This window comes from Drosophila subobscura, chromosome O, assembly GCF_008121235.1.
Source record: "Drosophila subobscura isolate 14011-0131.10 chromosome O, UCBerk_Dsub_1.0, whole genome shotgun sequence".
Taxonomy (NCBI): domain Eukaryota; kingdom Metazoa; phylum Arthropoda; class Insecta; order Diptera; family Drosophilidae; genus Drosophila; species Drosophila subobscura.
The window spans coordinates 23,356,160-23,380,425 of NC_048533.1; the positions used below are offsets into that span (position 1 = coordinate 23,356,160).

The 24,266-nt window shown below is 44.1% G+C and overlaps 3 protein-coding genes across 6 annotated transcripts in view; 2 read left to right on the forward strand and 1 right to left on the reverse strand.

Moving 5' to 3' along the window:
* The window catches only part of LOC117897215 (lachesin), a 137,552-nt gene that overhangs the window by 67,084 nt on the left and 46,202 nt on the right, over positions 1–24,266 (reverse strand). For all 4 annotated transcript variants that reach the window (XM_034805926.1, XM_034805927.1, XM_034805924.1 and 1 more), the window contains one exon: positions 280–904. In XM_034805926.1, the coding sequence (XP_034661817.1) occupies positions 280–514 (235 nt within the window). In that variant the 5' untranslated portion in view covers positions 515–904. The remainder of the gene's footprint in view (positions 1–279; positions 905–24,266) is intronic.
* On the forward strand, positions 12,524–13,816 carry LOC117899291 (odorant receptor 98a). Its single transcript, XM_034809203.1, has 3 exons — positions 12,524–13,284; positions 13,341–13,698; positions 13,760–13,816. The coding sequence occupies exons 1-3, from the start codon at positions 12,524–12,526 to the stop codon at positions 13,814–13,816; spliced, it is 1,176 nt and encodes a 391-aa protein (XP_034665094.1).
* Positions 14,571–15,564, forward strand: LOC117899292 (odorant receptor 98a-like). The gene is made up of 3 exons (XM_034809204.1): positions 14,571–15,028; positions 15,089–15,446; positions 15,508–15,564. Exons 1-3 carry the CDS (start codon positions 14,571–14,573, stop codon positions 15,562–15,564), a joined length of 873 nt encoding a protein of 290 aa, XP_034665095.1.

Genomic DNA, 24,266 nt, shown 5'->3' on the forward strand with positions numbered 1-24,266 from the left:
TTTGAAATATTCATCCGTAAGATTAATTCGCCGGCCGACAAAGCTCCGTCATCGAGCTGGGAATCCCCAGCTCTACTTGCTCTCCCCCGCCAACCCCCTGTCGCTGTGGCACCAATTGTGGGATTGTCAATTGAATGGCTTTGCGGTTGGTACTTGGACTTGGGTCTGGAATCTCACTTGGACTTGCTGATTGACTTGGCTCTGTTGCACGCGATTGAATTTGCAATTGCTTGAAGGATAGTCCATGGATATCATTCTGTTTTTTTGGGCTTGACTTACCGTTTTCGAAGTGCTGCAGTTGCAACAAAGCGATGGCTGCAATGGCCAGGAGCAGTGTGTGGGGCAGGCTCCTCTCGTGGATATGGTGGCTTTGTTGGCTAATTGTTCGCGTTATCCTCGCCATTTTGTTGCTGCTTTTGTTGGAATGGAATGTATTTGGAATGGTGGCTCCTTTGTTGCTGCTGCTGCTGCTGCCGCTTCTCTTGTTGCTGCCACAAGGCTTAGTCAGGTGCATTGAATTAATTATTTCATTGCTGCACACGATTTTGCACGGCCGCAGATCGTGTTGCAAGAATGGACAGGACTCCGTTCTGGGACCGCTGCTAACTTTCCTTTTTGTTGCTACTTTTCGTTGTTCTTCTTCTGCAACAACTTATTCTTGTGCCTCTGGCCAACTTCTTCGACTGCAGCACTTACGGAATTTTAATTATTCAAAATAGGTTTATAGCACAGCAGCAGGACCTGGTCGTTGGTGCTTGGTCCTTGGTCCCTGGTCCCAGGTCTTGGTATCCCGTCTACGGTTACGGGTGCTAGGAAGGGTTTACTGTGGGGTTGCGGAGGCCTTCTCCGATTTAATTGCTTGTTTTGCTGCAATGCATTTTCCTGGGGCGTTGCAAATTTATAGCTGCAAAATACAAGGAAAACGATATGCGTTAGTTTTCTACATGACCACAACGAGAGAGAAAGAGAGAGAGAGACTCCTATGCGGTGTGCATTTGTGTGTGTGTGTGTTGTGTGTATCTGTGTGTAATGCAGCAGCTAAGCCGCCATGCCCAAATACATAATTCCTATGCAAATAAGCGTGGCCCAGCACTGAAATTTATGTGCGCACAGCGTTTTGCATATCTGCACACAGAGTTTACCCCACAAAAAAAGAAAAACAGGGAGATATAAAAACACACACACACGTATACGTTTATATTCCATTTATATATGGTATATCCAGATACACATTCATACATACAGATTCTCTCCCATCGGCGTTTTTCCACAGGCAAATAAAACTCAAGCAGAGCGTAAAAAAATATAAATGACTGCCAGGGAGAGGCATGGAAAAACTGGTCACAAAAACGAGGAACGAAATGCCAGGACGCAGGACAAGCTGCCAAATTAACAGAAATTTTGGATGGTAGCCCGAACTTTTAGCTCGGATTCACAGGATGTGCATATAGTCGCCTCTCTCCACCGCCGTGATTCCACCGGCCCCACCCAGTGACATCAAGCCAACTGAAATAATCCCGCAAAATATTGTGTGCGCATTTTGGATTTGTTGGCTTTGATTTGGCGCGGTTTTTGTCGCTATTTTCTCCGCCATTTTTTATTGCAATTTCTCTATTTAACATGTTTTGGCAGTGCCACAACGCCGCATCCATGGGCATCCACAGAATGGGGCGCATGGCCCACAGGCACTGGCACAGGCGCTGCCAATACGGCGACCATAAACAATTCTATTAAAGTAAATGTAGCATATTTATAAGGAACCGCACCGCACCGCATTGTCTACGCGTACAAAGTGAAAGCCACAGCAAAAGCATACTTAAATGCTACATAAATCGACTTCAATTTGTATTCCTCTAAGATATAGGTAAGGAATGAACAGAAAAGGAAGAAAGACGATGATAAAGTCTAGGGCTGAGCGAAGCAACAAATTCTGATGTAAGCAACCAGCAAAAAAGAAAGGAAGTTGATGAAGAGAGCGTTCTGTCAGAGCTGGGAGCAGGGAAAAAAGCGTAGAAAATATGATTGATTTTGTGTATTCTGGATAGAGTCCGTATTGAGGGTTGACCACTCTGCCATCAGGGTAAGGCAGGAAATACGCAAAAATACACAGGGATATTACTTACGCATAGGAATAAACGAATAAACGAATTTTATGCGCAGGACTCCAGTCGGGAGACTAAGAAAACCCCAAATGAAAATCGAAAACCAAGCCACACAAACAACAAAAACCAGGAAAGTGAGGATGGTTTTTCCAGAATCGAAGCTGAAGATACCCTTAAGAAGCCATTTTGTTGTTATTGAGACAAGATTTTGATTCAAAAGGGGCACCAAAATATCTAAAAATAATTCTTCAACAAAGACAACAAAGAAAATGAAATTTGCAACGTATACATCGAGTACCCTTTCTCCAAATGATGAACAATAATATGCCCATACCCACTTCAAGGGGTATCAAAACCACACAAACAAGACTACAGCCACACAGCCACATATGAAGCACAGAAAAGGCTGGAAGGGAGCGGGAACCCAAACATGCGTATGGGGAAAATTTGTGTATTTGCCATAAAATAATTTATCAATTGGAAAATTCTAGACAGGCAGGAAAGGAGTGAACGAACCGCACACCCTGCCAGCAGACAAGGAATTGTGGAAGAGGGGAAAACTCTCAGGAATGCGAGAGGAAATGCTGAGGGAAAAATGCCCAAGTATTTTCCTATCGTCTCTCTGCCATCTCTTGCCTGCCCCAGCCTCATCCCCGTCTGCCGTTCTTCTGTGTGTTTGAGGGTAAAATTATGACAGGAGGAAATAAAAAAGCATAAATTTATTACTGAGCCGAGGACAAGCACGAGGACTACGATGACTACTAAAACTTGGCCACAGGCCCGTGGGGAGCACTGCAGGGCCAGGGCAGGACAGTGTACGACTAAAGTAAAGATCATAAATAATCGAAGAGGCGACAATATTGGCGCAGGACAATGACAATGAGAGGGGGGGAAAAGGGTGCTGCTATGACGTTTTGTGGAGCATATAAATATCATTTCATTCGATTCGCTTCGGTTTTGGTCAGGCAAAGGGGGAGCGAGAGGCAGAGAGAGAAAGAGAGTGCGAGCTCTGCCTGGCATTAAAGGGGCAATGACAGACCGAGGTGGTGGCACACGCAAGACAGAATAATTGTACAACAATTTGCTGTAACAAGGATATCAAATTTGCGCACGGAGATGCCGAGCAGCAGCAGCAGCAGTAGGAGTTCGGAATAAAAAGGATAACGAGCACAATAAAAGAAATGAAACCGTAGACCTCCCCCCCGAAAAAAAACCAGTTACTAATTGGACAAAGCAACCGAAAAATGAAAGCCGAGATCACAACAGAGCAGTGCAGTGGAGTGGAGAGGACAGAACAGGACAGGAGAGCTGCGCAGCGCAGCGCAGGATATACGCGCCCAGGATTTCCCCAACCGCCGTGTGTGACCCAAAAGCCAAATCTTTTTCTGTATCTTTCGCTTTATCCATGTATCTACGATGTGTCTCTCCCTGTCGCTTCCATTCTATTCAAATACAACCAACAAAAAAAAGGGAAGAACAAAAAAAAAACGAAATAAAAGAGATTGGCTTAGTTAGGTCTAATTTCACTGGCAGACAAAGTGCTTAAAAAATAATTACACGCTGGCAATCAGCAAGTTTCACTGCTTCTATCGTTCCACAGGAAACAGGAAGAGCTGTACACGCGACGTGCCCCATCGCATTCCAGTGCCTTGCTGGCCGCCTGCCGCCTGCCGCCTGCCTACCCTTTCTGGGCCATGTCTACGACCCGTTAGCAATTGACCGCTGGCTCTAGAAGCCGGTGGTAGCTGTGGCCGAGCGCGTCAAATTCAATTTAGTTGCTCGGGCTCTCTGCTCTGTAATGCCGTGGCCGCAAATTCACCAACTTACAAGTAATTAGGCAGCTCAACTGCATCTGACCACGCCCACGGCCACAAGATACACACAGCCATACACACACACACAATCGAGATACATCGAGAGAGGACACTATGGTAAGGACACGCGTCGTCAGCTGCTTTGCGTGGCCATCGTTTGCTTGATTGTCATCGCCGTAGTCCGACATTCTCGTTGTTGGCTAATTGCACAATGTGCAGCCGGCATCCCAGGACGATGAACGGGGTTAGCGGGATACGTGGCGGAGGCGTCTTTCTTTGGCCACTACCACTGCCACCCCCGCTGCACTCTGTCTCCTTTTTACATGTTTGACATGCACTTCAGCCTGGGTAATTACCAATTTGCGGCGCCAATTTGGCTGCCCATATCCGACACACCAAGCGACAAGCCACCAAGCAAAAGTCAAGTCAAGTCATTCCCAAGTCCAAGCGCAGCCAGCAAAATTTAATTAGTTTGCCATCCAAATGCTGGTCTCGCGTCAGAATATCTTTCTGTGTGTGTGTCGATTTGAAATGGAAAATGACACTCTTGAAACACGTAGAACAAAAGCAATCAAGCGAGAAAGGATTGCATTTTGGAGTCGCAGCTTTTGATACTCTTGAAGATTCCCTAATTCTGTGGCTGCTGCATGTTTTAATCAATCATTCGCTCAAGGGTGGGACAAATCGCTTATCAGGCTACCCTTTTGTTTAGCGTATCAAAGAAAAGAAAGATAAGTCGAAACATTCAATGTCCAATGGGTGGCCGCAGGCGTCGCTCAATTATGAGCAACCTCAATCGAAGAGCTATGAGTATCCCTTTGACCCTTTTTGTAATCTCTTTAATGGCTAGACCTGAACGCAACAGGAAATGGAACAGAAATAAAAGCGTTCCGGGCAATTTTCATTTACTTCGAGTATACGCCAATTAATTTAATTTAAGCCTCGCCCGCACAAGGCATGATTACACTTTGACACTTTGACAACAGAACGTGTGTACTGCCAGCAGAATGGCTGGAGAAATACCCTCAAAGACCCTCAGAGACCCACAGGGTTAAACGATCCAATCAGGGGTCCAAAGGTTGCCTTGGCAATCGATTTCCTTAGCCAGAGCTTAAACTCAACTTTAATTAAAGCAATTTCCATCAACTTGTCCCCAAACCGAAAGACAGAGACATCCAAATATCGATGCACACACGATGATCTACCAGAATTATGCACCATTTTTTTTTTTGCAGCAACAGACTCCACTAGACTTCTGGCTCCACAGATAGTCGAAGCCCTAAGAGGAGCTGCACACACACACACAGGCACACATACGCAGGAGGCTCTTGGTGCTGCACTTGCAGCGGCAGCTGTATTCGATTTCAAGGACACTCGATGGGGCAGCTGCCTCATCCGATGCTTCTGCTGGTGGCCCGGAAGAGCTCTTCACAGTTTATAGCTCCAAGTGGCAGTTGTGTTGGCAAGTGCAAGTGGAAATTCTCGAGCGTGCTCCGGGTCCACTCTTCAACTGATTACGGTTTGTTTTCCATGCAAGCAACACTCTCCCGGCTCACCCAAAGGACATAATCCAAAGAGATTGTACAAGGCCAGCAGAGGAAATGCGTCAAAATGATTCATTTGACACTCGGGAGTTTTTAATTGGTGGTAGGGAAGGGGAGGGGTGGGTACAACTTTAGGCAGTTAATGAAAATTTGATTAAATATCGAATTGATTGAATCGAGCATTCGATTTTATGCGTAGGTATGGCAATTTTTAATTTGATTAAAGTCAGAAGACGCTCGGCAAATATTTTACGCTAATTAAACTCGACAACTAACAGAAGCCATTCAATGGACATGCCAAGGACTAATTAAGATTTTGTCAATTACTTATGGCACAAGTGCCACGCCCCAATGGGGCAAAGAGAGAGAGGAATGGAGAGTCAGCAAAAGACAGAGAGAGAGAGTGAGCCCTGACGCAACAAACTGCATGCTTCACTGTGTGTCCGTACGGGGATCCTGCCTGCCTGCCCGCCTGCCTGCCGCTCCTCCTGCCGCTGCTGCTGTCCCTGTGTGTCCTGTGCAATCATTAAAATTAATTTATTGGTTTCATTAACTCGACTGCCGCCGGGTCTTTAGCAGCTAGGAGCACATTAGGCGCTTCCACGCCCGCTAAAGCTGCAATTCCTTGCCTTCATCCTACGGGTTTTCTCTCTGTCCTTTTGCTTCCTTTTTTCTCTCCTTTCTTTTTTTTTTTTGCCTTCATTCATTCACTTTTTTTCTCTTTTTTGTCCAAAGTCGAAGCCAAATGACACTCTGACGACATTTTGTTTCATTTTGTGTGGCAACCAAGCCAAAATCCGTTGAAAGCATAAGCCAGAAAACACAGGGCAGCAGCAACGGCAGCAACCGGCAGCGGGAGCAACGACGGCAGGCCGGGATTGAGAGGAGGAAATGGTTCGCTGGCTGCTACCCGGCGACCACCCCGAAGTCCACGACGTCAAAGCCTTTGCGCTTGGCTGACCAACAATGAAAATATAATGTCGTCGCTGTAGCCAGGCCCCGTCCCTGTACCTTCTCCACTGCTTCTTCTCGGGCAACAATAAGAGGGCCCAAAAGAATGGCGCTAAATGAAAATGAACTAGAAATAATCATCATTAGGCACGAGCCACCTTTATGAACTTTAGCAACAAGTACGTACTCGTCCAACAGCTCGAAGACCCTGGCGTTGGGGCTTCGATTTCAGCTTCAAAGTTTTCAGTCCTTATATATCCTCTCACTTGGATGAGAGCTTACAAGTTTCGCGCAGCAAAATGTATTTCTATTCCATGGCCCCTGAATTGAATTATTTTCCCAAGAAAAAGTTGTCCGCGAATATGAGTGCTTTTAGGAATACTTTCGCCAAGTGGATGGATGATTCACACATGTACTAAGTACAGCCTGTGTTTGTTTTTTATGTCTAGTCCCACTGGTTCGTGGGTGACTCGAGGTCCACCCGCTTGATGCATTGCACTTTGGCGTGTGCCTGACGCCGCGGGCGAGCTGCGAATGCCGCAGTGCATTTGGCAAATAAGAAAAATTGCATAAATTTCATTAAACTCGAAATGTCAGACAACTGTCATGCACCCACACACTAGCCCATCCGTTGGCACTCCACTCCACTCTCCCTCTCTCTGTGTACAAGGTTTTGCATCAGTGACGGCTGCGTCTGCGGCACCGGAACCCAACCCCTGGACCCCATTCACCGCGGCCTGGCAATATTAAAAATTGTGCACCCAAATCCCCAAAGTAATTTATTAAGATGCCTCATGATGTTTTCTACTTTCTATACCCATTACGAGTAGCTTACCAAGTTATGTTGTGGCACGGAAAATGTATGTCACAGCAAGAAGAAAGTGTAAACACATCGGTGTATCGGTTAATAAAAATATGAATATAAAATGTGGTATCGATTCAATATAATTGGATGGCTTTCATAACAGGTTCCATAGATACATCTACTTTCATACCCTCATGTCCACCACAGGTTAATGGGTATCTTATTGTCGAGTCATTCGGCTTCGCATTCTATTTTGCAATTTTTTTTTTATTATTTACGCGCCGTTGACTTCACGCCATTAAAATACACGGCACAGGCCAACAGCAGAGCAACAGCAACAGCAACAGCAAAGCCCATTTGATATGCAAAAGTTGTATGTCGCACAACAGCTACAGCGTGACACTGTTCCAGGCTGCCTCATTGGATGGCCACCAGAGTCGAGAGACGTCGGGCTTTGTTTAGAGGCAACTACTAATGCCAATGCAGGCGGCGGCGGCGGCGTCTTGAGCGTAAGCCCAGAGGAGTTAGATAGCGAGAGAAACTAAGAAAGAGCAAGATGGAGAGAAATGGCTAGAGCCACGAGTCAAGTGCTCGACTAATGCATCTGCAGAGCAGCAACAGGGGCATCTATCGTTAGCTTTTTGACATTTATATGAGTTTCTGGCTTGGCCTTAGCCGTTTTTCGGCTTCGGCTTTGATTGCAACTCGCAGTTTTTGTGGCAAGGAAAATTGTCATAAATTACTTGGCATTGCTTGTGCGAGTTTGTGTGTGTGTATCTGAAAATCGTAAATCAAATTCCAGAGAAAGAGAACAAGCGAGAGAGAGAGGGGGAGAGTGGAGGCCAGAGCGAGCATAACGTCTTTGCCACACTGCGTATGTGTGATATTTCATAAAGCGTGTGTGTCATGAATTCTAATTACCTTTTTGGTCCAAAGAGCAATTGCCATTGCTCTGGTTCGGCTTTCATAAATTTCATTTTTAAATTGCTTTTCAAACTTTTTTTCGCATGGCAAAGCATTTGGCCCCACGCAGGGCATCAAATAATAACAATTGTGTAAAAAATTAGCAGATAATGTGAATAATTAAATTTCAACGGAATTCATAACTAGCAGCCATGATAGCCATGTAAATTTAATGCCAAATACATAGTGCAACATACACATACAATATATGTACGTATAGTGTAATAAAAATAATAATAGTAATAATAATATCCCTCTTTTATTGAATATTTAAATGCTTCCTTTGTTGCAATGTTGCCGCTCTTTGGCCATCGATCGTATATGCACGTAGATGGTTTTGGTGGACTGGGACTGCCATTCATTCGGGGCTGCTGCGATTCTTTTATGCATATCCATGTTAACGTCATAATCTGCGTTATGCAGTTTAGCGTATCAATTACCGCAGCATCGCAGTAAAAAAGTGGCATGTAAATAAAATATATGTACATAGCCGTGGCACATGCACCCAGCGAAAGAGATGACGAGATAGCTAGGCGGACAAGCAGACAGTCAGACAGACATATGCAAACAGAGAGGGTGCGGTAATGCTCTCCATTCAAGGGTTTTGACTATGGAATACCAGTTAGCCGATTGCACTCGAATGAAGTGGCCTCCTTTAGCTGTGGGTAGCCATTTATTAATTTTCTTTTGTTGATGTAGGGAAACTGTTCTACTTGGAAAAAGGGTTAGACTCTCAAGAATTTCGTTTAATATGAATAGTTAAAAAGGAAGTAAAGTCCTTATCCCCAGTGGAATTCTAAGATGTCTAGGCTGTGGCTTTCAACTATTTTCACCTTGTTAGGTGAAAGTTAAATAAGGATAAACATAAGATTCGTAATAAACTGAACGCCTAACCACATAGAGATGGCACGTCTGAGATCTTAAGATCCACTCTCTCTGCAAGCCAATCGGTGACTACTGAAGTTTTTCTTCTCCTCTACATTCCACGCTTCCAAACTCATACCTTTGCTTCCACCCGCTAAATATTCTGGCAGTCAGAAAAAATGCTGCAAATCGTTGGATGAAAATAAATTTTACAATTTTTCCCAAACAAAAACAGGAATGGAATTTCTTTTGCAGCAATGAATAAAAAATGCAAATCTGCCAAATCAAAAATTGATTTGAATTGCAATGCGGTAAGTACAATTGAACGTTGAACGTTGAATGTTGGGGTTCCGGTGGTAGGCGAACGGGTGAATAATTCAAAGTGGGCAATGGCCGTGGCCATGATGACATGAAAAATTCATTAAACGCGTCCTAGCCACAAAAAAGGCCAACCACAATGGGTGCGGCGATGGTGCACTGTTCACTGTGCCCGTAAATTGCAAAACGAGGCATTCATGAATGGCACTGCCGAAATGGCAATGGAATTAGAAATCTCGTATTTCCTAAAAATACTTCAGGCATTCCCCCGCATTCGACTATTGATATTTTACCTAACATTCTACAGAAATCCTGGCGACGAGCATTCATTAACAGGCTGCGGTTGGGGCACATACGAGTGCAACGTGAAGTCGCACAAATATTTGCACCGCTTGTCGTTCGTTTTAGGGCCGGCGGGGCCTTAGTTAATAAATTAGTAAAAATGTTGCTGGTGACAATGTTGTTGGTTGAACGCTTGTTACACGACAGGCGCGACAATGGCCACTATAATAGAATTTTTGCCGCATTTTTGGACATGAGCGACAGCTGCAATAATAATAATAATAACAGCAGCAGCAACAGCAACTGCAACAACATCTGCATCAGCATAAAGGAAAACTAAAAACAAGAACAAAAATATAATTGTCATTCCCAACATTTTAAATACCCTTGAAAACAGATTGTATTCTTCTGATAAAGTGACACGTTTTCGTAGAATTTATTTGAATTATTTAGAATTAAATGTAATACAATCCAAAATGTGTAATCTTTTTGCAATACAAAAAAATCGAATGAATCTCATGAAACTCTATGCTAAAGGGTATATCGTGTTGGACAAGCGCCGACATGAGCAAAGTGTTTGTAAAATATGCCAAAAACTCGAATTGCCTGGTTGTTTGGGCGGGCGTCCACCTGCATCCATCGTGCCTCTCCACATGCCATTACACCCCCGAACCCCAGCCAACCTGTGGGTGGATTCTAAATATTTTCCAACAAGCACAGCCAACACAAGTGCAGGTACACACATCGCGATGTGTAGCTCCATATAACATATAGGACGGACCCAATATAAAGTACGTTTGTAGAGCAGGGAGGGAGCCAGCGACCGATGGGAACGACCAACGCACGCCATTGTTGAGGCGGCCGCCATCGCTTTTGACGTTGCAATAAATTTCAACGTTTATTTATTATTGCGCCGCACGTCACTGATAATTAAAAATAAATCAATTTTTAATGGCCGCCCGCTTCCTCTCACGAAACGTAGGCTCATAACGCGGTTCTTCTGGATGAGTGGACATGTTACCGGTGGGTTTTTCGGTTTTTCGCACAAAAAGCAATTAGCACACGTTTAGAATGGGTGGAAAAGTTTAATAAGGTTTTACCAAAAGGTAAATCAATGCGTGTGCACGAGGGTTTCGATGGGATGCGAGGCACGTAAAGTGTTGTTGCTGTTGCTACGTGAAAAGCGGCTGGCAGACACGCTTTTAAGCAAATCAGTTTATGATTCAGAGACAATACTTCATCAGGCGGTGCCACACACACATGACGTGCCCCAAATGGGCAACAATAAGCCTCAACTTGGCAAAGCACAATGCACGAGTCAGAGTCATAGCCCAAGGAAGAGTGAAAAAAAGGCATAGACGAAATTGTGCGAAACAGAAAAATGTTTATGCGTCACGTTGTTGCAATCATTAGACGAAGGATCGGCGTGTGTTTGGAATCAGCAAACGCCAGGCATCAATATGGCCAACAATTGTCTTGGCCAATTGTCTCGCAATCTCTCTACGTGGCACAGACAGCTCCCTGGTTGCCACTTTTAGGCTGGAATGTATGGATGGTAGGTTGGATGGATGCTGGGAATGGTTGCTGTTGCTGTTGCTGTGTAATGAACTCTGTCATGGCTTGATTGAAGGTCATCCTTCTGCCGCTTTAATTATGCAGTGAACTCTTTGCCGTTTATTTGAATGTCTGCACTCTTTTATGGGCATCACCCACCACATTCGCCGTAAATCTAATAACATAAGCTCGACACGCAGTCGGAGATGGAGATGAAAATGGAGACAGGGGGCTGACTCTCACTCTCCCCCTCTCTCACTTTTGTTATTTATATGCATGCATAAATATCTGGGACGAAGTCCTGACCACAGTTGACTTGGTAACCGCAGAAAATGGCATAAAAGTCAACATGTTGAACCGGCAGCTGTAGGAGAAATATATAGCTTCAGATATTATGCGTGTGTGCCTCTACTCTGCTGTGCTGTATGCGACTTTTCATATCTGGCTTCGAGGCTATAAAGTATAAATTACGGCAAATGTGTTACGCAGCGGCAACAGAGCCACAGCCAGAGTCAGAGCCATGGAATGGCAGGGGCCGTTCCCGTTGCTGCTGCCACACGCACAACTAACTAACAACTATTAAGCCTCTGTCTGGTTCTGCCACTGTGGCGCAACACAGTTCCTATCTCTGACTCTGGCTCCGACTTCATCTCCGTGTGAAATACAGCCCAAAGACAGGCAGACGCGGCACAGTAATCAACATGCGTGGCACTGAGCACATTTTACACATACGCTATGCCATTTTTCCGGTGATTAAGTGTTGATAAGTCTATAAATTAACTTGAATACACGCCAGACAATGGCCACCAAGCCAACACTGCTGCATGTGTCATGGGGTGCCCATGCCCGTGACCCCCCCTGTGGCATGTGGAACATAATACACGTATGCGTGTTATGTATACGCCGAAGGCATACAGTTTCGTATATTAATCATTCTGCAAAGACACCAACATCTGTGTGGGTCGAAGGAAGAGCTGTTACGATGGTCAAATTCGTAAAACTGTTGCCTACTTAATGTGGAAATTCAAGTCCCTGTTGAAAGCGCATTGCCAGTGATTACGCTTTTACAATTACGAGAAATGAATCCATAAAGCTATGTAAATAATAGTCCTTATGATAATTGACTACTGTGCGTCGATTGCGTGGGAAGAGTTACACATTTGTCATCGAAAAGCAGCGAACTTGTAAGGCAAAGCTGCAAAGGTTGCATGCAACGCACCACCCAGTTTTGTGGTATAAATAAAGCCATTTTGACTTGCCGATTATCAGTTTTACAAAGGTCCAGTCGACAGCTAGGCGAACAGCTAAACGAAAATTCGAAACGCAATGTTTAACTTGTTAAAAGCGCCAGCTCCGTCCAAGCTTAAGTCCTCGGCGGCGGCATTCGAGTACATTGAGCACGCCATGATCCTAATGGGATGGATACCACCACAAGGAGGATGGACACCCGCCAGAGTAGTACTAGCGGCTATCATTGTGGCTTGGTCCGATGTCTATGTGCCAATTGGAGTCTTTATCACTTTTTTCGTGGATCTGAAAACACTTTCAACGACTGAAGCCCTGTCCGTGCTGCAGGTCGCACTCAATGCAATGGGATTTCCCTTGAAGTTGTTTTTCCTCAGGCTCAATATGCGGCGTTTCTACAGGATCAAGGAGCTCCTTGGCCGCATGGACGAGCGTTGCATCGGCTTATCGGAGCGCATCGAGGTACATCGCTGGGTGGCTCGATGCAACATTGTATATCTCATCTACCAGTTAATCTTCACATCCTACACAATGTCGACTTTCCTCACGGCAACCTTCTCGGGAGTGGTGCCATGGAACATCTATAACCCATTCATTGATTCGCACAAGAGCACGAAGAACCTTTGGATAGCTTCACTGCTGGAGCTGATTCCCATCAAATGTATAGTCATCCAAACCTGTATGATTGATGTATTCCCCCTGCTGTTTGGTCTCATCCTACGAGCTCACATAAAGCTCCTCAAACAGCGGGTCGACAAACTCTGCTCGGATCCCACTAAGAGTGATGATGAAAACAATGAGGATCTGGTGAACTGCATCGAGGATCACAAACTTATTTTGGAGTATAATTGACTAATTATTGACTCATTTTGTGGTTCTATTATGAATTTTCCTATAGATACGCCGCTCTCATACGTCCTGTCATCGAGCCTATAATTTTTGTGCAGTTCCTGCTGGTCGGGCTGGTCCTGGGTATATCCCTTATCAATCTTTATATCTTTGCCGATTCCTGGTCAAAATTGGCTATTGGGGTGTATATACTCGTTCAGATTTCCCAGACATTTCCCTTCTGCTGCACATGTGACCTCATCAGAGAGGACTGCGAGACCTTGGCCGTGGCCATATTTCACTCCAGCTGGAAGAACTCGGATCGTAAATATAGAAGCTCGTTGCTGTACTTTCTGCAGAATGCTCAGAGAACGATCTCCTTCACCGCCGGATCAATATTCTCCATAGGCCTGAATACGAATATCAGGGTAAGCTAGTGAGATACCTAAAAGATTTTTGTTTTTGATTGTTCCTCGATTTCCCTTAAAGGTTGCCAAACTGGCATTTTCTGTGGTGACATTTGTGAAGCAATTGGGATTAGGATAAGGATGAGAAAGTAAAAAAATAAGAACATTTAGATCACATTCTTGATTCTAACTGAATTACTTAATCAAATATCTGCAATAAAAACCAAATATCTAGTTGATACCCTTAAGGGAAATGTAACTAAAGAACTCAATAAGATGGGAATTTTGAGGAAGAAAACGCATTGCAAGTAGTTATTGAATCAGGAATTCAGTGAACAAAACTCACAAAGTTGCACAACCAAAGGTCCCCCCTATAATTGATTATTGTGCGTCGAATGCGTGGGAAGAGATACACATTTATCATCGATATGCATCAAACCTGGAAGGTAGCAGCAAAAAATATTCATACAACGCACCACCCACTTTTTTGAACAATGTGCAAGGAGTTTGTATAAATACAGACATTCGGACTTGCCGACTCTCAGTTCTTACACAGGCCCAGTCAATAGCTAGAGAAAATTTGTATCACAATGTTGAACTTGTTAAAAGAACCAGTTCCGTCCAATCTTAAGTCCTCGGCGAAGGCATTCGAGTACATTGAGCACGCCATGATCTTAATGGGATGGATACCGCCACAAGGTGGATGGACACCCGCCAGGGTAGTAATAGTGATTATCAACGTTGCTTGGTCCGCTGTCTATTTTCCAATTGGAGTCTTTATTACTTTTTTCGTTGAATTGAAAACTCTTTCAACAAGTGAAGCTCTGTCCGTGCTGCAGGTTGCACTCAATGCAATGGGATCTCCTTTGAAGTTGTTGATCTTCAAACTCAATATGTGGCGCTTTTACAAGGCCAAGGATATTCTTGGCCGCATGGACGAGCGTTGCATCGGCTTATCGGAGCGCATCGAGGTACATCGCTGGGCGGCTCGATGCAACATTGTATATCTCTTCTACCTGGTAATCTATTCCACCTACGCCATCTTGACTTTTCTCACGGCAACCTTGTCTGGAACGGTGCCATGGAACATCTACAATCCATTCTTTGATTGGCACGGGAGCACGAGGAACCTTTGGATAGCTTCATTCTTCGAGTTTAGTGCCGCAGAATGCTTAGCTTTCCAAACCGGTATGCTAGATGTGTTTCCAATACTGTTTGGTCTGATGCTACGTGCTCCCATAAAGCTCCTCATTCAGAGGGTCGACAAACTGTGTTCGGATCCCGTTAAGAGGGATGATGAAAACATTGAGGATCTGGTGAACTGCATCAAGGATCACAAACTTATTTTGGAGTATAAATTATATGCAAGTAATTAAAATATTTGGTGATTTTCTTCTGAATTTTCCTATAGATACGTTTCTGTCATAAGTCCTATCATCGAGCATATCATCTTTGTGCAGTTCCTGCTGGTCGGGCTGGTCCTGAGTATATCCCTTATCAATCTTTATATCTTTGCCGATTCCTGGTCAAAATTGGCTATAGGGGCGTATATACTCGTTCAGATTTCCCAGACATTTCCCTTCTGCTGCACATGTGACCTCATCAGAGAGGACTGCGAGACCTTGGCCGTGGCCATATTTCACTCCAGCTGGAAGAACTCGGATCGCAGATATAAAACCTCGCTGGTGTACTTCCTGCATAATGCCCAGAGAACCATCTCTTTCACCGCCGGATCTATATTCTCCATAGGCTTAAGCACAAATTTAAGGGTGAGCAAATGAGATACCTAAAAGGCTTTCGTCTCTGATTGTGTCTCGATTTCCCTTGCAGGTTGCCAAACTGGCTTTTTCTGTGGTAACATTTGTAAAGCAAATGGGATTAGGATAAAGATGAGCAAGTCAAAAACTACGAAAATGTGAAACACAAATTTAAACTATATAAAATATCTTCAATATATAAACAATATCAAAAATGTACATCACTAACCTATACTATATCAATTATCTGCAATAAATAAACAATATCTAGTTAAGTCACTGAAAGGAAATCAAAATAAAGGTCAAGATGGGAATGCTCGGCAAAACAACGCATTGCAAGTAATTATTGAATCATAAATTCAGTAAACAAAACCCACAAAGTTGCACAACCTATGATTCCCTCTATAATTGATTATTGTGCGTAGAATGCGTGGGAAGATTGGCACATTTCTCATCGGAATGCACTCAACGCAAATTCCCAGTAGCAATTTAACACTAAATATTCCGACGTAGAGCATAACCTCCCACTTTTCTCAGTGTAAAAGCATTTGGTATAAATACAAATGTTTGGATTTTCAGTTGTGAAATTATCGCAAAGCCAGTGCCATCCTCAGTGCCTAAGAGCCCATTTTTCAAAGAGACAAATTCGAGTCTCAAATTCCACACTGATTTAAATCCTGAAAATTGTTCAGGACATGGGAACGTCTCCCATGAAAGCAAACTTCAGCGTAAAAAAATTACAGTCAATCGGATAGCATTCATAACCAAACCATTCATAATTATTTAATTTTCAGGTTGCCTCTGTGAAGAAAATTAGCATGTACCAGAAAGGCTAAAGCAGCAAAGGAGTAAGTGGCAAGAAGACAAATCAAATATGAAATAGGATACACTTAACATCCGAAAAGGAGGAGCCAAATACAAATCACTTTAAGATTCCCCAAATCTGTGGCTTCGACCCATTTCTATTTTGAGCTTCAATTCCTTCGTTTTCTTTGTGTTTCCTGTTAAGAAACACAATTATGCAAACAATTGAGTGGTGGAATCGACAAAGTCAATTAAAATTCGAGCAAAATTAATTGCTTAAAATACGCATAGAATTGATTTACAAGTTCGCCAATGACAGCGTAAACAAGAATTCTGTTTTAATTGCGGTTAAGCTAGCAGCAGAGACTCTTGCCGTCTGCCAGTTTCTCCAGCTTCCCATTTTCCGGCAAACCCCAAAGTTCAAAGTCTAGCCGCTGGCGCAAATGTTCTTTGCCTGTCTTTGATGTGGAGCGACGGCTACAAATAACTAACTGCTGCAAGGACCTGCTGATGGCACAGAGAGAGGCACCGACACCGGCACCGACACCGGCACCGGCACCAGCAACAGCACCAGCAAGGATGCTGGTAGAACCAACATTTACATAAACTGAAATCAAACTGGAAATAGAGGCCACCACGAATGTAAAGCAAGAGCACTCATATTTAATGTAAACGCAACGAAAAGCCTGCGGAAAATTAATTTGCATTTTTTTTTTTTTTTTGCCACCCAAAACAACAACCCAACCAACCGCCACAGCCAACAACCGACACACGGCAAGCGGCAACAACTGGCATACATTTGCAATCGAGTTTGTACATAGTTTTCCGAAAACACAAGTTTTCACTTGCCCAAAATTCGCTGGGGAAATGCGAGAAGCTCTTACCTCACATTTGCCCACGGCAGGAAACACTCACACATAGAGACGATGTCTCCATTCCAGTAAAAAGCGAGTCCATGAGGGCCAAGAGGACGAACTGTAGATGCGGCACGCGTAGACGCATTAAATCAAATTAAAAGCCCCGCTAAAAGAAGTGACAAAACCCCAGGTAAATCCCATTTTAAATACAAATAGCATGCGTATGCGCCCTGGTGGGGACTGAGGTAGCGAGACAGAGCGAGAGAGAGAGAGACAGAGAGCCAGAGTCGGAGTAGTCGTCTCTGAGTGGTTCTGTGGCACACATTTTTCCAGGAGGCTTAGCGGTGCGGCGTCTGTAATCTTAGTTTAAGTTGATTGTACGACATCCGAATAGAGGATAGAGGCTGGAGCGGCAAAGCTGTAGCCAGAACACGATCCACAGTAAAATGCTTTAAATAAAAATTGGTGGGCCCAGGCCCAGGCATTGGAGACGGGGTTTGTTTGTTTGTTTGTCGGGAGTCTAAGGGTTTGTCTGGCGCAACACTTTGGGGTCTGGCAACAAGGGGGCCAAGACACTCGCTCGCTTTACTCTGCGTTTTTTTGGTCGGGAATTGCTTTTAGCGTAATTGCAAGTGTATTCCCCAAAGGTGGCTCGAAGAGCGACTCCGCCTTTAGGCCCGTGCGGCGCATGGAGTCAACGTTGTGTTTCGACCATATTTGCACGCTGCGCATTTCAATTAACCCGAGAATATCGGAGCGCATGGCCCCCGGTTTTTGTTTCGTTAGTTTTTATTAGTTTTTAACCTTTTGGCTTTGCACAATGCAAGTGAATGCCTGCCTGCCAGCCTGCTTGCCTGACTGCCTGCCTGCCTGCCTGCCTGCCTGCCGTTGAGCGCAGCTCAATCAATCAGTCAAGCGATCAATCAAAAAATTCAATCACCATCAATTGCAGGTCCGCAAACAGAGAAGGCAGCGGGCAAGCCACAGGAAAAAATAACAGCTCAGAGACTCATTCATTAACTGGAAAACGATTCTGGCCAAAGCCGAAAATTGCAAATCGACAAAACCCAAGCCAAAGCCAAAGCTAAAGCCAAAGGCTCCGAGCACTTCACTTGACTATTCAGCCAAAAAACAGTTTTGCCTTCTGTATACTTTACGATGGCCGATGCAGAACCCCAAACCGACTTCCTGCCCTCCTGGATGATGTTTTTTTAGCATATGATACGACTTTACATGTGTCCAATACACTGTGGAAAATGACGAACCTTTAAAAGAAGAGATACAAATAAACAGAGATTTAAAAAACGAAACCAAAGAATGGAAATGTACAGTACCTAAAGTTTAAATATAAAACTAGTCTACTAATTAAGGAACATTTTAAGTCTTACAAAGATCAATCGATAAAATGTTTAAGAATATTTCCGCTTGAGTATCCCCACAATATGAAACCCTAAATAATGCCCATGATTTTTCTGCCAGTGTACCCTTGTATGTGTTTATGTGTGGCGAGATGAGTGTGTGAAATTGTGTGGCTTGTAAAAATCACTTTTTAAAGCATTTCGGCCTTTGCGACAGATACACGCATTGAAGCGTGGGCACTTTTGCGTTTTTCCAGGCAAAAACCCAACCAGGAGCACAGGAATGAAACAGAATGAGGGTGGAGGTATGGAAAGCAGGCTAAGGACCATTCCATGCCACACGATTGAAGGCAGCCAGCCAGCATACTTGTATTTATTTTATTCCAGCTCGTTCTGGCAGTGCATAAATCTGTTTTTAACATGGCTCTGTTGGTTGTTTTTTTTGCGCTTCGTTTGTGAGGAGCGGAGCCCTTTTTATGCCAAATGTAAGCGATCTGCACGGAACTGACACAAATACGGACTCTGCCAAAGGGTTGGGGGAAGGTGTGGCATGAAAGCCGAGTGTTGGACAAGCAGATTTAAACCGTTACGGTTTACCTGCCACTATACAGCACACGCACCCCGTGCCGCCTACATGTACCCATGGATACCTACATACATACTCATTCGTATGTAGGTACATTTATATATATTTAAATAAAACGCTTTTGCATCAAGCAGGACAGCGCTGCACTTTGCGCAATCACAGACAAAAACCCGGCCAGTTGGGGCATGCTACAGCATGAGAAAAAGGCAGAACGGAGATGACAGAGTGGTGTGGTGTAGCGTGGCAAGGTAGGAGAAGGAACCAGCTTCCATTGATTTCACACAGCTCTGGCGAAGAAAAACACATAAAAGCCGTTGCAGTGCAACAGAAAAAAGCTTAACATTAAAAAAAAAAAAAAACATGGGTAAGAAGGTTGACAGTCGAAGCTTTGCATACCCTTGCACTTGCAGGTTCAACCATATTGAAGTTCAATTTCAAAATATTTCTCGTGTTTTATGTATCCACCAATTGCCTAACTGTTCGTCTGTTCTTGCCGAATGGATACACTTTCGGGGGAGGAAAGAGTCCCTCCTCAAACGCCAAACTCTCTCTGTTAGAGTATCCAAAACCGAACCCTTTTTACACACAGAAACACACACAAATGGAAATGCAAATATAAATACGACAACAGGGTGAGCAGAAACGGGGATGCGGTGGACTTGGCAAAAATGTTGTCGTCACGTGGCCGCTGCATAAGCTGAAATGAGTTACATCAAATGCTTTTGGCTTTCACAGGAAATGGCAGCGCAATGCATTTTTATTTACATCTAAGGACACTAGTAGCAGTAGCGGCAGGAGGAAAGCCATTAAGGAATTGCTCGGCAATTGAAATGTCCAAGTCAAATAAAAAGTGAGGGGCTGCCAGACATTCATTCCACAGAAGAAAGATAGGAGAATGAGGGGTCTCCGTGCTGTGGCTTGTCGGGCATTTGATTAAAATTAAAAATACTTGGACTCTCGGCAGGCTTTGATGTCGACCACATCATGGGGGATCTAACCCACTCTAACGTTCGTTTCACTCCTATATATCCCCTCTTTAGATGCATTTCTCCACCGTGACATTGATTTATGCGAAGCAGCATAATGAAAGAACCAAAGAACGACCAACTGAATGTATCATCTGGCCGGAGAAGGTAAACGATGGCCGGCGTTAAGCGTTCGATTAAGGTAAGCGAAAATAAATTACAAAGTATTACGACTAAATGGTGTTCTGCCAAAAGTGTTCTCTCTTCGCGCGATACGCTTACACACGCTCCACCCACACACACATACACACACACACACACACAAGAGGCAGTGGCAGGAGTGGGCTTGAAGTGTTGCTGCAACACTCGAGAGTTGCCTCGCGAGCTCGAGGCAGACGGCAATCAATCATCAATTACGATTAAATCCATCAGGAATTATGCGTTAAATTGATGGAAAGTCAGCTGGCAGTTGGCTTGAATTATGGCGTTAAATCAATTTTCGTTGTGTAGTTAAATCAATGGAACTATTCCTTTGGACATTGGCCTCAGCTTTAGCTATGGCATTAGCATTAGCTGCAACCGTCAGTCAAAGTCAGACTGCCAGATGGTAGAGTCAGATCCGGGTAGCTAATGCCGAGGCAGATGCTCTGAACAAACTTTAATCGCCCGCCAGGACACTCACGCTTCCTCTCTCCTCTCTCTCTTGGTTTCTCTGCTTGTGGATCCTGGGCTTCAAGTGACGGCGCAAAACTTTCGCCAGGCCAATAAACCAGGGCCCAGCGACAGCCAAGCGACAAGGCTGCCTGGCTGCTGGTCTCCACTCTATTCGACTCCACTCCACTCGATCCAAGGAGAAGGCAGGACAAGCCGACACTGTGACGCATCGACCTGGACCTGGACCTGGTCGTAGTCCTGGACCTAGACCCCTCGCTGAATGTTTGCAACGTTCCCCTCTTCATCGCTCTCTACGAGAAATGAAAATATTTTCTTGCATTGCGCTCAGCGAAATTGAAGAAAAAGCTAGAGAAAATTAAAAAAAGGAAAGTAGAGCCTAAGTTTTATTACGACTACGGGATGCCTTTTATGATTTATTTACCATAAATTCAACGAGATGAAATTTACCTAAATTAAGTCAGAAGTGCAAATAAGAAGTCTTTTCTCTGCCTCTTTCATACATTTGCAATAGCCTAATATACCCTAAACTTCCACATTTACCGAGGTATCCAAAGCAAATCAACTGAACAGAAGAAAAACTGCAAATCGCAGTGCATCGTCCATCCTGTCCGTCCGTTGTCCTTTCATTCCATTCCGTCTGTCCATCTGCCCATCTGTCTGGGGTGTCTGCGCGTCAATTGACTGCAATAATTCTGGGGGAAAAGCACAAAGTGTAAGGCTGCCGAGATGCCGAGCTGCCAGGCCAAGTAATTTATTTATCAAGTTTCAAGCTACAGCTTGAAAACTTAATACGCGACCAAATTGAATGCAGTGCACAGCCGAAGGAACACAAAGAACGTCTTAAATTGCATCCGAAAATGAAGGACAGTCAGAGTTTGGCCATAACTAAAGCGTAGGAACAACCAAGTCGATTAAGGCTCGATCATGAATAGAGACAAGGGGAGAGAGGGGGAGCGGACATCGATAACATTTGAAGGGTGCTTGTCCCTAACCAAATTGCACTTTACCACAAAATTCAATTTTCGCATCCTCGGTGTGGCACTCTGTGCCCCTGCTGTTTCATGCGGCATGGAATCCTGGCCAGTAAGTAGCAATTCATGCGTGAACCTGACAAGGACACGCCACCGCCACCTCTACCACACCCACAATCCACAACACCCACAGTTCAAAGAGTGTGTGTGTGGGGCATGCCACAATCTACCCTACTGTATCCGCTGCTCCTGCTGCTGTTTGCTGCATGCCAGCATAAGCAAACAAAAAAGAGTGAAAAATCGAATGCGTATCCTTTGTGCAAAGTATTGAAATGACATTTATGCAGAAAGACATATGGGCCAGGGGACCTCGACAAACTTTTCTTTATCGTCGAGCGAGAGCCATACACACTCCAATCGCAAATATTTGCAGAATGACATAGCACAAGGACCCATCGAGAAGGACCCACACACACACGCACACACGGCTAAAGGGAAAGTGTGGCAACTGTCTATGGCCGCCACTCATTGGTGCCCCAATTCCATTTGGAATCCCTTGTCCTCGTTCTCCATTGCCAGGTATTTGCATTGAATGGCAAATGGTGAAAGCAGTCTCTAATCGAAGGCAAAATATTCAATATAAATAATTGATGCGCACTTTTTTTGCACCCCCTGCAGCACCCATCCCTACCCCTACCCCATTCGTTGCATGCAACAATAAAAACAATGGCGTATGCCAGCTGCTGCATTGGCAAAACAATTTTGCATACGCTATCTACATATATACATATATGCATACAGACAGGACCTTGTGCCCGCCGCCCACTGATTGATGTCCTTTTTGCTGGCATTGTTCTTGTTGCTTTCGCAAATTGGTTTCCATTGAGCTAGAAATGGGGGCGGCTCTGGCACTGGCTCTGGGGCCGCTTGTCTGTGGCACACTTTCAAGGTTGCGCTTGCTGCCGCGTTAAGTGTCCTGTCCACACACGAGGAAAAACGAGCAGCAAAAAAAAGGAGGCTAAAACCCATTGCATACTTATGAGGGCAAAGTGTATAAGTCTCAATTAAAATTTTACGCCCGTTTGCATTTAAAGTGCATGTGTTTTGTGTTCATGTGTGTGTGGGCTAAGAGTGTGGGGCAACCCTGAGTAGGGGGAGCGTATGGGGTTAAGAGAGAGAAGCAGTGGGGTTAAGAGTGGTTCAAGCTTTAAGAACTCAAGTGTGTATGTGTGTGTGTAGTGTAGTGTATAGGCCATGGGCTCGACTGTTTGGTAGTTAGCCTACAGGCAGCAGCAGCAGCACCACCACCATCTGTGCCACTTGCCCCAGCTCTTGTGCAAACTTTTTCCAAACTGCAAGCTGCAGCTGCCACAAAGCCTAGGCTTGTGGGTGTATGTTTGAAAGCTTTTTTGTTGTTGTGGGCCGGCCTTCCACAGTGTGCACAAAAGCGTATTTAATGAAACGGAACTTTAAACATAATTGAGTAAGTGCTGCCATGCTGCCAAATTTGACAAAGCATATTTTGTACGGTAGCTTAACCCCTCCGATGCGTTACAATCTCTCCCTTGTGTGTTCCTAAAATGTGGACATCTCATGGGGGCTCCAAAATTGAAAGGCAATAATGATAATGGGGAATTGTTTGAGGGGTCATTAGGTGCATATGATGTGAAGATGTTGATAACAATGCACCATTGCAATGGTGGGACATTCTCCAAACTCAAGGCTCAGTTAATCTGTTATCTATATTTTATATGCTCCTAATAGTTGTACAATAGAAATTGCATAAATATTGTAATATTTTTGCAAATTATTGCTTAAACATTCTAATATACTTTCTTTAGATTTTTAATCACTTTTCCTTTCAAAGCTTTGCATATTTATGAAACCTTTAATCTGTGTGTGCCTTCACATCTAATAATAAATATTTACTTTCACAGCAAAATGCTTTGACAGCATCACAGACTGTTGTTGCAGCTTGCAACACACCAACACCATGGCTTTTCCATTCCCCACCCACATGTGAGATACATTTTTTATTATCACTTTTTGGTGTTTTATTTTTATTTTATTTTTTTTGGCAAAATAGAAATACAAATATAAAAACCAAATCAACTTGCAAAATATGTTGAATATTTTACAGGGCACACAACAATGGCCATAACTAAAAGGCGCCAAATGAAATATGCAACAAAAGCGAAGAGCGCGTGGCACAGCCAAATAAATTGAAAACCAAAAGAAAAAAACAGCAGCAGCAGCAACAAATTGAAAGAGTAAGGAGTGGGAGTCGTAGTGGCAGTGGCAGTGGTAGTAAAGCAGAGAAAAATGGAAAATGGAAAACACAAGCGTAGAGAGAACTTGGTTAACAAATTGCAGCGAATATTAGAAGCGAAGTCTAATGCAGCGGATGCAATGGATGTGCAACGGACAAAGGACCCATATTTCTGACAACGAATTAAAAAAAATCCAACTGGATGTGTGTGTGTCTGGCAGTTAAAAGGGAGTTGGAGGACGGAGCAGAAGTAACTGATAGAAGCTGGGACAAACACAATAAACTTCCAGACAGGGGCAGGGACAACAAACTCAACTAGATGGAAAAGGGTAAATTCGAGAGTTGAG